The 14,341-nt window shown below is 39.7% G+C and overlaps 1 protein-coding gene across 1 annotated transcript in view; it reads right to left on the bottom strand.

The window, feature by feature from the left end:
* Nucleotides 1–704: 704 nt before the first annotated feature.
* TSPAN7 (tetraspanin 7) overlaps nt 705–14,341 on the bottom strand; it is a 121,561-nt gene continuing 107,924 nt past the window's right edge. The window contains exons 6-8 of the mRNA XM_054566557.1: nt 11,819–11,902; nt 1,974–2,049; nt 705–1,707 (exon numbers count right to left, since the gene is read on the bottom strand). Coding sequence (XP_054422532.1) covers nt 1,981–2,049; nt 11,819–11,902 — 153 coding nt within the window. The 3' untranslated portion in view covers nt 705–1,707; nt 1,974–1,980. The remainder of the gene's footprint in view (nt 1,708–1,973; nt 2,050–11,818; nt 11,903–14,341) is intronic.

The raw sequence follows: 14,341 nt of genomic DNA on the forward strand, positions 1-14,341 counted from the left end.
ATGTGGGGCAGTGCCCTTTGTAAGCCTTTTAAGGTTTACCCCAGGCAAAGTTCAGGCTAATAAATGCATATAATTAGAAAGGAATCTCCATACTAATTACAGGTTGTTCTACAGAGAAGGAGCTTTTTAGATCCACTTATTTCGCAAACAGATCAACATATGCTTTGACTAGTTTTTTTTTTTTTATGGATGGTTCATTAAGAAGAAAAAATAGATCACAGATTATATATATTATACCTATTGCTAAAATGCTCTTTCAATCAAATGTAAGAATTTCAAACCTAAGTACAAACCAGGGCACTGGGAATACTAAATGGTGCTGTGTGATGTCATCTCTTCCTTAGATTTAGTACATTCAATCCAGAGAAGAAAGAATACATGCTAATTAGAAATGATAAAAGAAGGAATAAATGTTCATCTCCTTTTCTAAAAAAAAAAAAAATGACACCCAGAATTTTAAAAACTCTGCTGAAATCTTTTTGCCTCTAACCTAAATATAAAAGTTCTATTTTTGTAGCCAACAATATATCCTGTTCATAATAAATTATGTAAGTTTCTGCAATTTCCACTAAAAAAACCTAAACCTTCAGCTTTTATGCTGTCTGATGTTATTTTGGTGAGGTGGGTTCAGGTGGGAGCATGTATAGAGGGGTGTTTCAGCGTGTAAGGTGGTCCACCTCCAATCCTTTGTGGAACAAAATGGAGTGGAAATATGTGTTCAAAACTTATGAAATAACCAAAGAACAAAACCAGAACACAGAAATTTGTAATGAATCTATTTATTAATACATGTATCACAAATGTTCACAATATCAATGCATTCTTGTTGGCATGCTAGAGGCATTATTTTTTAAGATCTTTTAAAAATATTCTGATATTTGTTCCCCCTTCACACTCATTTTTTTATTTGATGATGTCTTCAATGTCTGTAATGTCAATGCAAAGAAAAAAATATAGAAAGAAGTAAAATGATACAATAGCAATTAATTGGAGAGAAACAGAAGTAATATTATTTCCTTCATGGGAAGCAACAATACAGCTTTGTAATACAGGCTTCAAGTGACAGGCATAGGTGCACTAAACTGTCTATATATACCCAGGCATGTAACAATAAGCAAGGAAGCCACCTAAATCTCAACAATTTCCTTTATGCATATGACATGATTTCTCCTTCTCATGAACAATTACTGAGGTACCTCTTTACATGTCCTAGGCAGCCTGGAGAAGGTAGTAAAGAGGCTTAGTAAAGGGAAAACCAAACCAAAGATTAAGTCAAAATAACAGATAGCTGTTTATCTACATCGAGGGGTGTGGTATTTATCAATCATAATGAAAGGTTAACAGGAGCCTCCCAAACTACATGCAGGGCCCAGGGTCCAGTGATGTTTGATAACCAGTCACCTACGATGAGCTGCAGTTGGAACAAGTACAGATGGAGGAGCCCCTGGTGGGGCCCACTAGGACTAGATGCAGGGAAACTGGCTATACTCTGGCACAACAGGGCTTCACCAAATGGAACACTACACATGATTTAGGCTGAAAGGCAGGGTAGAGACTGTGTGGGAGTGTCAGTTGCACATGGGGTAGGGTATTAGTGGGAGCAGGGCAAGTGTAATATGTACTGTGCTCTAACATTCTTTGGAAGTCTTTCAAGGATTGCTGCATTCCTTTTTAAATCAGGTCTCTTATCCCGTCGTTCTTGAAAGACTAAGAGAAAAATTAAAACATGTGAGTGACTCACCATTAATAAAGATTTAAAATAAAGTAACAAGCTGAAAAGAGCATTTATACATTTTCCATAATAGTAATGATCACATCTCCTCCCTCGCACCACAGAAATAAGGTTTTGACACATGGATCAGTGCCACCAAGATCAGGTAGTTAAGTGGCTGGGCAGTACTCTTGCCATTTGAAAGGTCGTATGTACCTCAAAGGGAGAAATCTGAAATTAAACACTCCTCACCACCACTCACCTTCTTCTTATACCATTTCATATTGGTTGGCCGTGATGAACCTGGACAGACAGCAGGCCAGCAGCATGCCAATGAGCTGTTGCCAGAAAGAAAAATTAGAATGGGAATCTCAAGTCACTGAACTACACCCTGCTTTGAACCTCCCCCCAAATATAATTTTTAACAGCTGGGGGCATTTGTACATGAATAGGGAAAGGACACTAGAGAAAAATATCAAACCTAATTTCAGTTGTGGGATCTAAGACTTAGGGGATTTAACTGCCAGTAGAGGACAACTGGAGGTTCTTGAACTGGCCATAGGGTTCTAGCTCACTCTGTCCATTTAAAAACAACTTTTGAAACATAAGTAGTATTAAAGTGTGTTCATATGTTATATGAGTGATAGAAAAAAGTAAAGTAGCACAGAATTATTTAGATATATTTTTAATGCTCAAATTCAATTCAAAACCATAGTACATTCATTGGAAGATATCTCAACAAAGCAAATTACCCAGTCAAGATAGAGGCATAGGTGAACATGCTTCATCTCCTTGTACAATCACAAGAAGAATCACAACTGACCTCAAAACAAAAACACCCAGAACTGCTAGAAAATCAAAATGTATGGAAGTCCAACCACCAAGGATTTAAAGAAACCATACTCATCCAGATGGGTAGGAAGGATGGAGATGGGGAGCTGGGTGGAAAGGATGTGGTGTGGCATGAAGAGGTGGCAGTGGCAGTGGAATGGGAAGTCCCACATTCACATGTGGTGGATAAAAATCAGGAGAGATACCTTGGGAGCGAGTGATCCCAGCCCTAGACCAGGTTACACAGCCCAGGGTTCCAGTGCAGGAAGACAAAGCCTCATAACCTTTGGCTGTAAAAACCAGTGGAGGGTTGGGGCAGTGGAAGAAACTGCTGGTTACTCAGGAGAGTCCTTTTAAGGGGCCTGCATAGACTTGGAACATACGCAAACCCACCCACTCTGGAAATCACCACTAGGGCAATAGCTAGAAGGTCACTAGTTGCATATGGGAAGTGGGGGAAGTGACTAGAAACAGGGCAAGTGCCGGGCCAGCCTCCAGAAACCAGGCAGCAGCATTGTCCTCTCTCCGACCCCCCTGCTACACACAGTACCACAAAGTGGTGAAGCCGGTTGCCCTACCCTAACGAATACCTAAGGCTCTGCCCCATACAACTGAACCAGTGCACTAAGACAGGGAGTCAAAGCAGCTCTACCTAATACACATAAACAATCACAGGTAGGCTGCCAAATTGAGGAGACAAAGAAATATGGCCCAAATGAAATAACAGATCAAAATCCCAGAAAAAGAACTAAATGAAACGGAGATAGCCAACCTATCAGATGCATAGTTCAAAACACTGGTGATCAGGATGCTCAAAGAACTCACTGGGTATCGCAAAAACATAAGGGAAGACATTAAGGCTACACTAAGTGAAATGAAGAAAAATCCTCAGGAAACCAACAGTGAATGGAAGGAGGCCAAGATTCAAATCAATGATTTGGAACATAAGGAAGAAATAAACATTCAACCAGAACAGAATGAAGAAACAAGAATTAAAAAAAAAAAAAAAACAAGGACAGTATAAGAAGACTCTGGGACATCTCTAGGAGTGCCAACATCCGAATCATAAGGGTGCCAGAAGGAGAAGAGGAAGAGCAAGAAGTTGAAAACTTATTTGAAAAAATAATGAAGGAAAACTTCCCCAATCTGGTGAAGGAATTAGACATGCAAGTCCAGGAAGTTCGGAGAATCCCAAATAAGCAGGACCCAGAGAGGAATACATCAAGACACATCATAATTAAACAGACAAAGATTAAAGATAAAGAGGGAATTGTAAAAGCAGCAAAAGAAAAGCAGACAGTTACCTACAAAGGAGTGCCCATAAGACTGTCAGCTGATTTCTCAAAAGAAACCTTATAGGCAAGAAGGGGCTGAAAAGAAGTATTCAAAATCATGAAAAGCAAGGACTTACAGCCAAAATTACTCTATCCAACAAAGCTATCATTTAGAATGGAAGGGTGGATAAGAGTGCTTCCCAGATAAGGTAAAGCTAAAGGAATTCATCATCACCAAGCCATTATTACAAGAAATGTGACTTATTTAGACCCATGGACATGAACTAAGAGCAGGGGGATTGCTGGAGGGAATGGGGATACCGGGCAGAGGGGGGCAAAGGGGAAAAATTGGGACAACTGCAATAGCATAATCAATAAAATATACTTTAAAAAACATAGCATAATACCCCAGCTATACCCAAATGACCAATAGTAATTTTTTCCTCAAGACCATAAGATACTATTCTTGACCAGGAGAGTTTGCTAGTGAAGAAGTAATAAAGTCATGGCTTGCTAGGCGTTGGGGGTGGGAAGTGAAGGGGTAAAGGCAGCTTTAATTTCTCTTTGTCTCTCAACCATGTAGATATCTTATGCCTAAATGAGCCCATCTATGTCTAAGGCCCACCTCATAGCTTTTCAGGGGCCGCAGAACAACCAATAACAGCATATTTCCACCTCTTCAGAAGACCTCAATCATTTACCTGTATTTGTGCCTTGACTTAACCTGTAGCATAGGTGGATCTGGTAAAAGCTCTTGTGACACTATGAAAACATTCTTAAGCACATCTGTTTGGCTCCCGGAAACCAAAATTCTCTTTCCTGACTCTGGAGGATCAGCACATTTTGGACAGGAGCCCAATGTACACTTGAGTCTGGAGGCCTGCAGCTTCTCTTAGCCAAATTGAGTCCCTTCTCCTTAAGCAATTGGCCATGTTTTATTGGATCAGAGGTGGTAATGACCTTTAGAGAGAATGTGGAACAGTGTCACTCCAAGTGTAGCCTGAAGACCAGCAGGATCAGCATCACCTGGGACTACGTTAGACACGCTAATCCTCAGGCTCCACTCCAGACCTGCTGGATCAGACACTTTATGTAGGTAGGGGCCATCAACTGGTGTTTTAACAAGACTTTCAGGTGAGAGAACCACTCATTCAGTCTATCTAGTCACCTTTATCTTACAGGAGAAACACCTGCAGCCAAACTGGGTCCTACTCTCAGTCAGGGCAATACCTGATCTCTGTTCTTCTGGCTCTCCACCCACTCATGCAGGTTCCAGTTCACCTGCCTACCTTTATTGCTGAAATCCCTGATTCCTACCTTCCTTTTTAAAATTAAAAATGTGCTGTGAAATGTACAAACTATACCCTGTGTCTGGTAAGGAAAAAATCACTACCTTATTGGATTTACCAACATCATTTTGTGCCACAAAATACATATTATCATGCATATACCATCAAAAAGCCAAAGGAACCATGGCTGTAACATCCAGGATATTATGCCAAATTAAAAACTAAAATTCCCTCCATGAGTTCAAGGAGTTTGGATATTACAGTTTTGCATTAGAACTGTCATTTTCCAGGACCAACATATACCAGAACACACTTGATACTCTCAAAAATCAGATTCTAGTCAACAAATCAGTATTAGAGGTACATAGCACATTTAGATATATCAAGTTATTTAATCCTTACTGCATCCCTGTGCAATATTATCATCACAATTTTCCAGATTAGAAAATGGGTTCATGGAAGGTTAAAGAATCTCCCCCAAACCACACAAGTAACCCACACAGAATTGAAGGTTCCACCCTCTTCCCCTAGTCAAGAATATCCTCTTTCCCCAGGCCCACTCCTGAGCCTAGACTGTTTTCCATTCTATAAGAAATCCTGTCTCTCACACCACCAGGAGTTCCTTCCTGCCTTACACTGTAAACTTCTGGGAAAGGGTTTTCACTGGACATCTCTTTATTCAATTTTAAGTTCCTAGAATCTCCTTTCTTTATAAAGCTTATCACTTTAGGTTTCTCATTGACCTCATGTGTGTTTCAAGCAACTTAAAATAGTCACCATTCCACTTCACAGTTTGCAGTGCTCCTGGCCTCCATGGCAATCCATGAGTCATGCAGCCATAAAATCCTGTCAAATGCTTAAATATTTCTTGTATCTAAAATCTCTGCTTTCAAGGAATATAGTATGCCCCTACATCTTTTTTTTTCTCCCCCCAAAACAGGACCACCATCATTGTTAAGCACTGGAAATCATAACATTCTCATAGAAGCAACAACCTTTAAAAATATAAGTAATAATAAAAGTTGTTTGCTTTTAAACTTACTATATTTTGTATTTCTGGGGCAAGAACATTACTTCCACTGTTTTCCCATGGAAGAAGATAGATTTTTAAAACTAATTTTTCGACATCTACTATGAAATTGTTTTTCCTAAAAATGTCCTGAACTGAGGCACATATACATATAAGCTATGTGAAATAAAGCATTTTACATACATTGGCTTTTATTCTAGTTTCTCCGAGTGCAAGAAAAATTAGGATTTGGAATATGTAGGTGCTTTGAACTATTCACAGGGTCACCGATTTCAAGTCTGCTATAGTTTCTTCATCATGTTTGAGAGAAAACTTTGATTTCTCATTTCCATAAGTAAGGGATAGTGGGGTATGGGGAGCACCTTATACTTAATACCAATTATTACCAGATTATTTCTAGATACATAATAAAAAGCCTGTTCAGCCTAAAGTCATGTCCTCTTCATCAGTCTGAGGCAGTACAAAACATTTACTTGCCCCTAGGCCCAATTAACCTGTAGACAGAAAGATCTATCCTTATAAAAATGAAACCTTTATTTAGGTTAAATATATGTAAAAAGCACCTCAAAGACAGCAGATGTAGGCTCTGTGGGATGCTGGGATGCCCTTCAGAAGCACATTGCTGATAAGTATTAAGGCTGCAGTATGTGGGCATTTGGACAAACTTCTGCTTTAAACCCTTGATGGACACAGGAAAAGGAGAGCTTGTCTCTTATGCCGAAAACTCCTCAGAACGGAGACCTAGAAGCTACCACTCATCCTTCCAGAGGCTAGTAAAATGCCTAATCCTATACAGTCTAGGCAGTTTTAGACCAGATTATTTATCTTTGATTGACAAAGACACTGTAATTAGTGTCCACCTAATTTTTTAAAGTAACATTCTATTTTTACCACTATTTGCCTTGTCAGTACATATTCTACTTTCCTTTGAGTTGTGAAATACTCTGGGAGGTCCTGCTTCTTCAACTGAGAAGCCAGAGATGGGGAGAGAGAGAAGAAAGGTCCTCTGCTTATGAGAACCCTATCTGAGGCTTTCTCAAGGCACTGCCCACATAGAGAGCTGAGAGATCTGGGTCACACAAAGCTCTAGTAACACAGATTGCATAACTAGGTTCTGCAAATTACCAGTAACAGGGTGGACTTAAGGAAGTGGGAGAGAGGGGCTCAGAGAGACGTAGGGCCCATGTTTACAAAGAAAAGAGATATAAAATGTGACAGAGCATCAGTGTCTTCCTCTGCCATCACCATGGGAGGCAAATGTGGCCCAATCCCTGACTCCTGAGGGGTAGGGAGAGGACAGAAAACAAGGATATAAAGAAAGAAAGGCTTAACAAGAAAGTGACAAACAATGGATCAAAAATTTAGACCCTTATAATGCCTGAGGAGATTTTATGTTAATGACTTAACTGGGAAACAAAATAAAATGTTGATGATTTTGGGAAGTGCCAAGAAATCTGGTTTGAAATAAAACTGTATAAATGCTGTCAGGGACTATCCCAGGCCCTGAAAATACGGAGGAAATGAGTAAATAGTTCCACTAGCCTTATTTGGCTATCAACAGCTTTGTCCTGCCCTCTACGCAGAAAAGATAAACAAGTACCATAAAAAAAAATCCTAGCCAATGACGAATCATTCCAGAAGCCCATGGGGCCTGGGGGAGACTTTGGTGAAGGTCAGGGGATGAATGGGTAGGATGAGGATCTGTATTTTTTTAAATTTATTTATTTTTACAGAGAGGAGAAGGAGGAGAGAAAGAGAGGAAGAGAAACATCAATGTGTGGTTGCCTCCCATGTGCCCCCGACTGAGGACCTGCCCCACAATCCAGGCATGTGCTCTGAATGGGAATCAAACTGGTGACCCTTTGGTTCACAGGCTGGCATTCAATCCACTGAGCCACACCAGCCAGGGAAGGATCTGTATTTTTTGATGAGTACTTATTCCCTCCAATTCCGCAAATTCAAACCCTTTCATTATAAAGACACAGAATAAGTTCTCTTTAGGTGCTACCTGAGGCAAGAACAAGGGTGATTTTTGGCCTGAATGTTTAATACAGCAGACCAGGTGAGGCAGTCAGAATTGCAACTGTGCATCTACAGTAGCTGCCCAACCTCAAGCAAGCCATTCAATCCTCCCCTTTTGCAAAATAGTTCTACTGTCCCCACTCAGAACTGTATTTGGTGATATAGTGGATTAATTCAGCCTAATAGGTTCCAAGTTTGGCAAAGCCCTATATCTATTTACATTGGATACAGAAGTGCTAAATGCAGTCTCAGAGGACTCCAATCTCTCTCACACACACACACACACACACACACATACACACGCACACGCACACGCGCGCGCGCGCGCACGCGTGCACACAGGAGAAGGCCAACCAAGGTGGAAAGCGGTGCAAAGCAGTGTCGAAGATAGAGTAATGCAAGTGTCCAGACTTGGACACCCTCACTCTTGACTTTTAGGCCATGTTAGGGGCAGGGGAGGTAATAACCCCCATGGTGTGTGTCTCCCCAAGCCTTCTTGAGTAAAAGAGTAACCCCCTCAAAAGCAGAGAAGAGGTACCCTATGAAAACACGTTCAACGTCCTGCTATAAATTTATAGGGCCGCAGGACCTGCCCCTCAAGTCTAGACAAATGGGTTTTTCTTTGAGGGCAAAGGCAGAAGGAGTTTGTGGAGAGAAGTATTAAAGGCCTGCCAGAACCCTGCTGTCTAAAAACAAAGCTCAACTGCTTTCAGTTAGCTGAATTAAGTAATGGGGACAAAGTTCTTGCAGAGTCTATGAAAAAGATAGGCTTACCTTAGTTTTATTTGTACTTTATAATACTTTTAATTTCTGAGACAACAGATGTGCAAAACCAGTTTTTTCCAACAGTCATAGTGTGGAGGTCACAAGAGAAAGTGAGGAAATGGACAAGGAGATGGTGGAGGGCAGGTGAGGAGAAGTGGAGAGAGGGAGGGGCACAGGGGGCAGGGGGAGAGAAAGCGTGCACTCTGTTCTTTCCTACATACTTTGGTCTCTTTGTGGCCTCTACACAGTAGACCTTGCTTTATTATTCGAAGGCTAAGACGTTGGCCAATATCTGCTATGTATTACTGTGACATGTATCCTACAATTTTTGAACATGTGTGGCTGAAGCTTTGGTTCTAGGTCACTGACCAGGGTCAGTATGGCTGGTTCTTCTTGAATAGGCATCTGGTAAGTGGCCAACGTTGTTCCAGAGAGGGCCTGGATCTCCTGGCATCTGGAAGTCAACTTCACCCTACAGGAACCCTGTGACTGATGGCACCATTAAAAGCTGCAGTTCCTAGCACATCTGGCTAATAAAAGACAACCATGGCTATTCCTATTCCTGCTCCAAGCTGAGCATAAAAAACTCAAATGCCTTCCCTGCAGTACCTGTCTTGCCATGTGAGTGAATGGTACTGACTGTGCAATGCCAATGGGCTTTGGGTTTTTGTTCTCTTATCCCGATTCTGTGATACCTTATGAGACCTAAACTCTCTGCAGAGAGTTTCCGTTTGGGGGTTCATTGGAGCCAAAGCTTCTCTCTCACTGCCTCACAGGGCCACAGAGAAAATCACCAATTCCCACACGAGGGACTTCTTTTCCTCAAGACCATATGATACTATTCTTGACCAGGAGAGTTTGCTAGTGAAGAAGTAATAAAGTCATGGCTTGCCAGGCATTGGGGGTGGGAAATGAAGGGGTAAAGGCAGCTTTAATTTCTCTTTGCCTCTCAACCATGTTTCACAGCAAGGTATCACAGAGAGATTAACTTTCACTAGGCCAGGTAACCACTTGCCTAAGCACAAATCCCCTCACAGGGATATGGGAGAAAAAATGGGGGAGAGGTATTAATCAGGTTCTTTTAAGACTTGGGTCACTTCACTAATGAAAATAGGATTGTCACCCCACCCTCTCATGGCCACATGGGAATACTCTTGGATGATAATATGTTTCATCCATGAGATTCCAGGCTCTTTGAGGATCTCTTCTCCCCACACAGACTACTGGCATCATGTCCCTCCATGGTTCTAAGATAGCCATTAGGGGAGACTTCAACACTATTCCCTCCTCCAAGGAGACAGTTCTTCTCAAATGCTCAGCATAAGTCTGTCTTGTAGGTGGATGTGAACCTGACGCTGCACATATATTTGTAAAGCAAACTGTATGTGCAAGCTGTCAAGTGCATCCTGCACATCTGCATCGGACATGAGGTCTGGGATCTTCTAAAATGTCCCCTGGCCATTAAAGATATGTTACTGAAATGTTATTACTGAAATATTATAGCAACCAGAAGAAAGTTTAGGGCAACGATTTCCTCTGAAATATGTCTGGAGACTGAGTTAATTGGCATTGTTTCTGACACAACTCTAGTTTGTCTGTGTGTGTGTATTAAGGTTTAACTCAATTCATGGTTAAAGAATTTTGGAACTGCCTCAAGAAGTACACACCCTTGTTGTCTGAGTCCACAAGCTCTTGTGAAATGAAATGTCACACAGGTTTTTGAAAATGCTTGGAAGAAAAGTTTTTGACTTATCTAAGGTGAGGTCTTCTGTTTACAAAAACTACCAGGCTAATGTTCAATTCTTTGATATAAGTGACAGTTACATGGGTAGACTCATTTTCTGATAATTTATTAAACTGTATACTTATAACCTATGTACTTTTTTGCATATGCCATATTTTAATAAAAAGTTTTAGACTTGAATAAGATCAAAGTGCATCTGTATTGCTCAGCAGGAAAGAAAGCCATACAGAGGGGCAGGGGGAAGTAATTATAGTCTGAGAGAGCCGATATAGAATTCAAACAGGTGAAATTAGAGCTGTGGACACATTACTGAGATAACAATAATTAGGCTTTGTTGGAAGAATAATCATCTGTTGGTCTGAAAAAATTCTAAGTTAAATGTAAAGTTTTTATTTGGTTAAGTATACATGCCAATCCTTGTACCCATAGCAATATTATAGCAACACTATATTATTTAGCAGTGACACCAAAAGCCTGTGGGACAGTACACTGTCTGGTGGAGGTGGATAAAATTTTAGATTTAGCTTAATCTTGTTCCATCCTTTAGTATGTATGGTTCACTTAGTTTGCATAATTACTCTTTCCACAGTTTTTAGAGGCTGGATAGAGATAAAGGAATATAAAATGTAATATATAGAAATTCAGTTTTCTCTTAAGAAACAACAGTATAACCTAGAAATTAAAATAATGATCACAAAATAAAGTTGGCTAAATTTAGACTTTTTTTTTAAGGGAGACATCTCATGCATAATCTATAGGAATTAAGAACAGAAAAGGGATAGGTCAACCAGGAAAAAAGCTTCCCCCCAAATCCAGATCTGCCATTTGATGTTTGGAGTTGTTTATGCTCCAATTAAGCCAGCGTTTTGTTCAGTTAACCTCTATTTGACCTGCAGAAGAGGCAAGTTGTTTTTCTGGGGCTAGTCATTAGTTGAACTGTAACTGATATTCCCTTGATGGCAAAACTTCATTTAAGTTGAAAAAGGAAAATCAATAAACAGATGACCTGAGGACTAATGAGCAAGGAGCTCTGACCCCATCTATCAGCCTTTCCCAAGGCACAAGGAGGCAGGCAGAGTCTGGAGACAAGGGAGGGAAAGGACAACAGGACAGGGGAAAAGCTTGACTGAATCACACAATTATGTAGGCTACCTGGGAGAATGCAATTCCAAAAGCCACTCCAGCGATGATTCCCATGTTAGTCTCCATGAAACTGGTCACAAGATCATAACAACCCTGGATATAGAGAGAGGCAGTCTCAGATATGTGTTTTACCCAGGCCAGACTAGACTTTGTTAAGTTTTGTAGCTCACCCTAGGAACTTACCAGCATTCTTTTTTTACTTAGAAATATAATGAAAATTTCCAACATATAAGAAAAGTAGAGAGAGTAGTACAGTGAACCCCCAAGTGAACCTTCCTCTAACATCACAATCAACACAGGACTAATCTTTTCTCATTTAAATCTCCCCAACTCTCATCCCCTGGCTGGATTATTTTAAAGCAAATCCAACATATATACAGTTCACCCTTGAATAACACAGTGTTTGGGGCGCCAATGCCTGCATAGTTAAAATCTATGTATAACTTTTGACTCCTCTAAAACTTAAGTTGTCCCTTGGTATTTACAGGGAATTATTTTCAGAACCCCCTGCAGATACCAAAATCTGAGGATGCCCACATCCCCTATATAAAATGGCATATAGATCAATGCATACAGTTGGCACTCTGCATCCATGGACACCCAGACATGATCGAAAAAAGTACAGTTACTTATTGGAAAAAAATCCATATACATGTGAACCCACACAATTAATCCCCTGTTGTTCAAAGATTAACTGTCTACTCATCCACAAATATTTCAGTAGTAGAATTAAATTTAGCAATAAATCAGTAAGATCTATGAATAAACACTATAGAAATAGAGAAGTAGACTTGGACAGATGAAAATGCATTCTACATCCTTGAACAGAAAGACTCAGCATCATAATCACAGTAATAGCATTTTGACAACAAATGGTGAAACCTTGGATAAAGTGAAATCATCTGGTCAGAAGGATGTGTTTGAATGCCTGCCAACTTTATGGCACTTTAGGGTTCTTCCAAAGGAGACTATTAAGTTTGTTGTTTTTTTTTTTAAATAAGGAAAAAAAATCTACATTCCAGAGTCTTTCCCATGTTGAACAAGTCACTTCTCCTTTCTGGATGTCAACACCTTATCCATAAAATGAAGGAAATTTTCCTTTAATATATTATGAAATCTCTAAATGTTATGATTAAAACTAACACCAATTTTGCCAATTTCAATGTTTCTTTAAAACTTAACCACCTTTCTTTAAAATAGATGATCTGGTTGGAGTTCAAAATGTTGCTAAACAAGTTTTTTTCTGTTATTTGGGATTACACTTTATCAATCTAGTACCGGTAGGGAACACCAAACTTTGTACATCACCAGTAATGCAAAGTCAAAAACTCATTCTTCCTGATAAAAGTCCCACATGTGAAACAGCAGAGGGGAGAGGGAGGAAGAAGTAGGAGGGAGAGACCAAGAGAAGAACAGAGAGGGAGCGGGGAGAGACAGGGAGAGAAGGAGGAAGAAAGAAAGAGAGGGAGGGAGAGAATGAGAATGAATGTATATGTATACTCATTTTGGAACTGGGAGAAATCAACTTAGACTTCTGATATATTCAGCTTTTTGGAAGATGTGGTTGTTTTTCAGTTTTCTGAAAAAGACCTTCAACTTGAATGTGTAAAGTCTGTGAAAAATCAAGACATTATTCCATAACAGAGTAAAGGGAACTCTTGTTTATCATGAAAGGCACACTAAATTGTCATAACATATAAAGAACCAAAACATGTCTCCCCTTTTTAAATTCAAAATTTAACAATTTAACATTTCTCATAGCTTGTAAAAATTCTGCCAATGCTGTACCTTCTAATAAGTGGTATTTTATGCATTCACAGTCTGTTTGCAAAGAAAAAGATGCATTAGCTTAGCAATAATGCTTTGACACATGTTTTCAATGCAATGGACAAACTATACTCCTTAGTTACCTGACATAAATTAGAAGGCCAGGGAAGGGGTGGGAAAGGAAATACATTATTGCCATGGGGAGTTTTGAAATTAGATCCTCTCTTTATAGTAGATGCTTGCTTGCTGATTTCATTTTTACTAGTGAAACTATATATCATGCCATTTTTCAAAAGACAGTGAAAGGGAGAGCAGTTTTGACTAGGAAAAATTCAAAGTGAGAATGGAGGTGACGATTCTAACTCTTTCCCAAATGGTAGGAACTAAGATAATGTTTTGTTGCGCTGGCCATCATTACTGTATCTTCTCCCCACAGTGGTGGTTGATGGTCAGGCAGAGGAATGAAATTCAGACAAGCATGGGTGTTATTTCGGCTCAAAATATGGAAACACAAACTCAATAATAAAAACAAGAGAGAAGTGGAGTGTGTCATCTTACTCTGCAAAATAATTTGGGACTGACTTTTCTTTCCTATGAACTCCAATTCTACATGTAAGTTGAATATGCATTTCTGAAGTATGATTTCCAACCCATTTTAGGAGACTTCTGTCAGCAACATTATTATTATTTTGTTGTTGTTGTTTAGCACATTATTTGGAATGAACTGGCATGCCATTTTATTTATTGCATGTTATCATATTTGGA

Source organism: Pteronotus mesoamericanus, unplaced genomic scaffold (genome assembly GCF_021234165.1).
Source record: "Pteronotus mesoamericanus isolate MK-2021 breed Mesoamerican mustached bat unplaced genomic scaffold, CSHL_Meso_final contig_173, whole genome shotgun sequence".
Taxonomy (NCBI): Eukaryota; Metazoa; Chordata; class Mammalia; order Chiroptera; family Mormoopidae; genus Pteronotus; species Pteronotus mesoamericanus.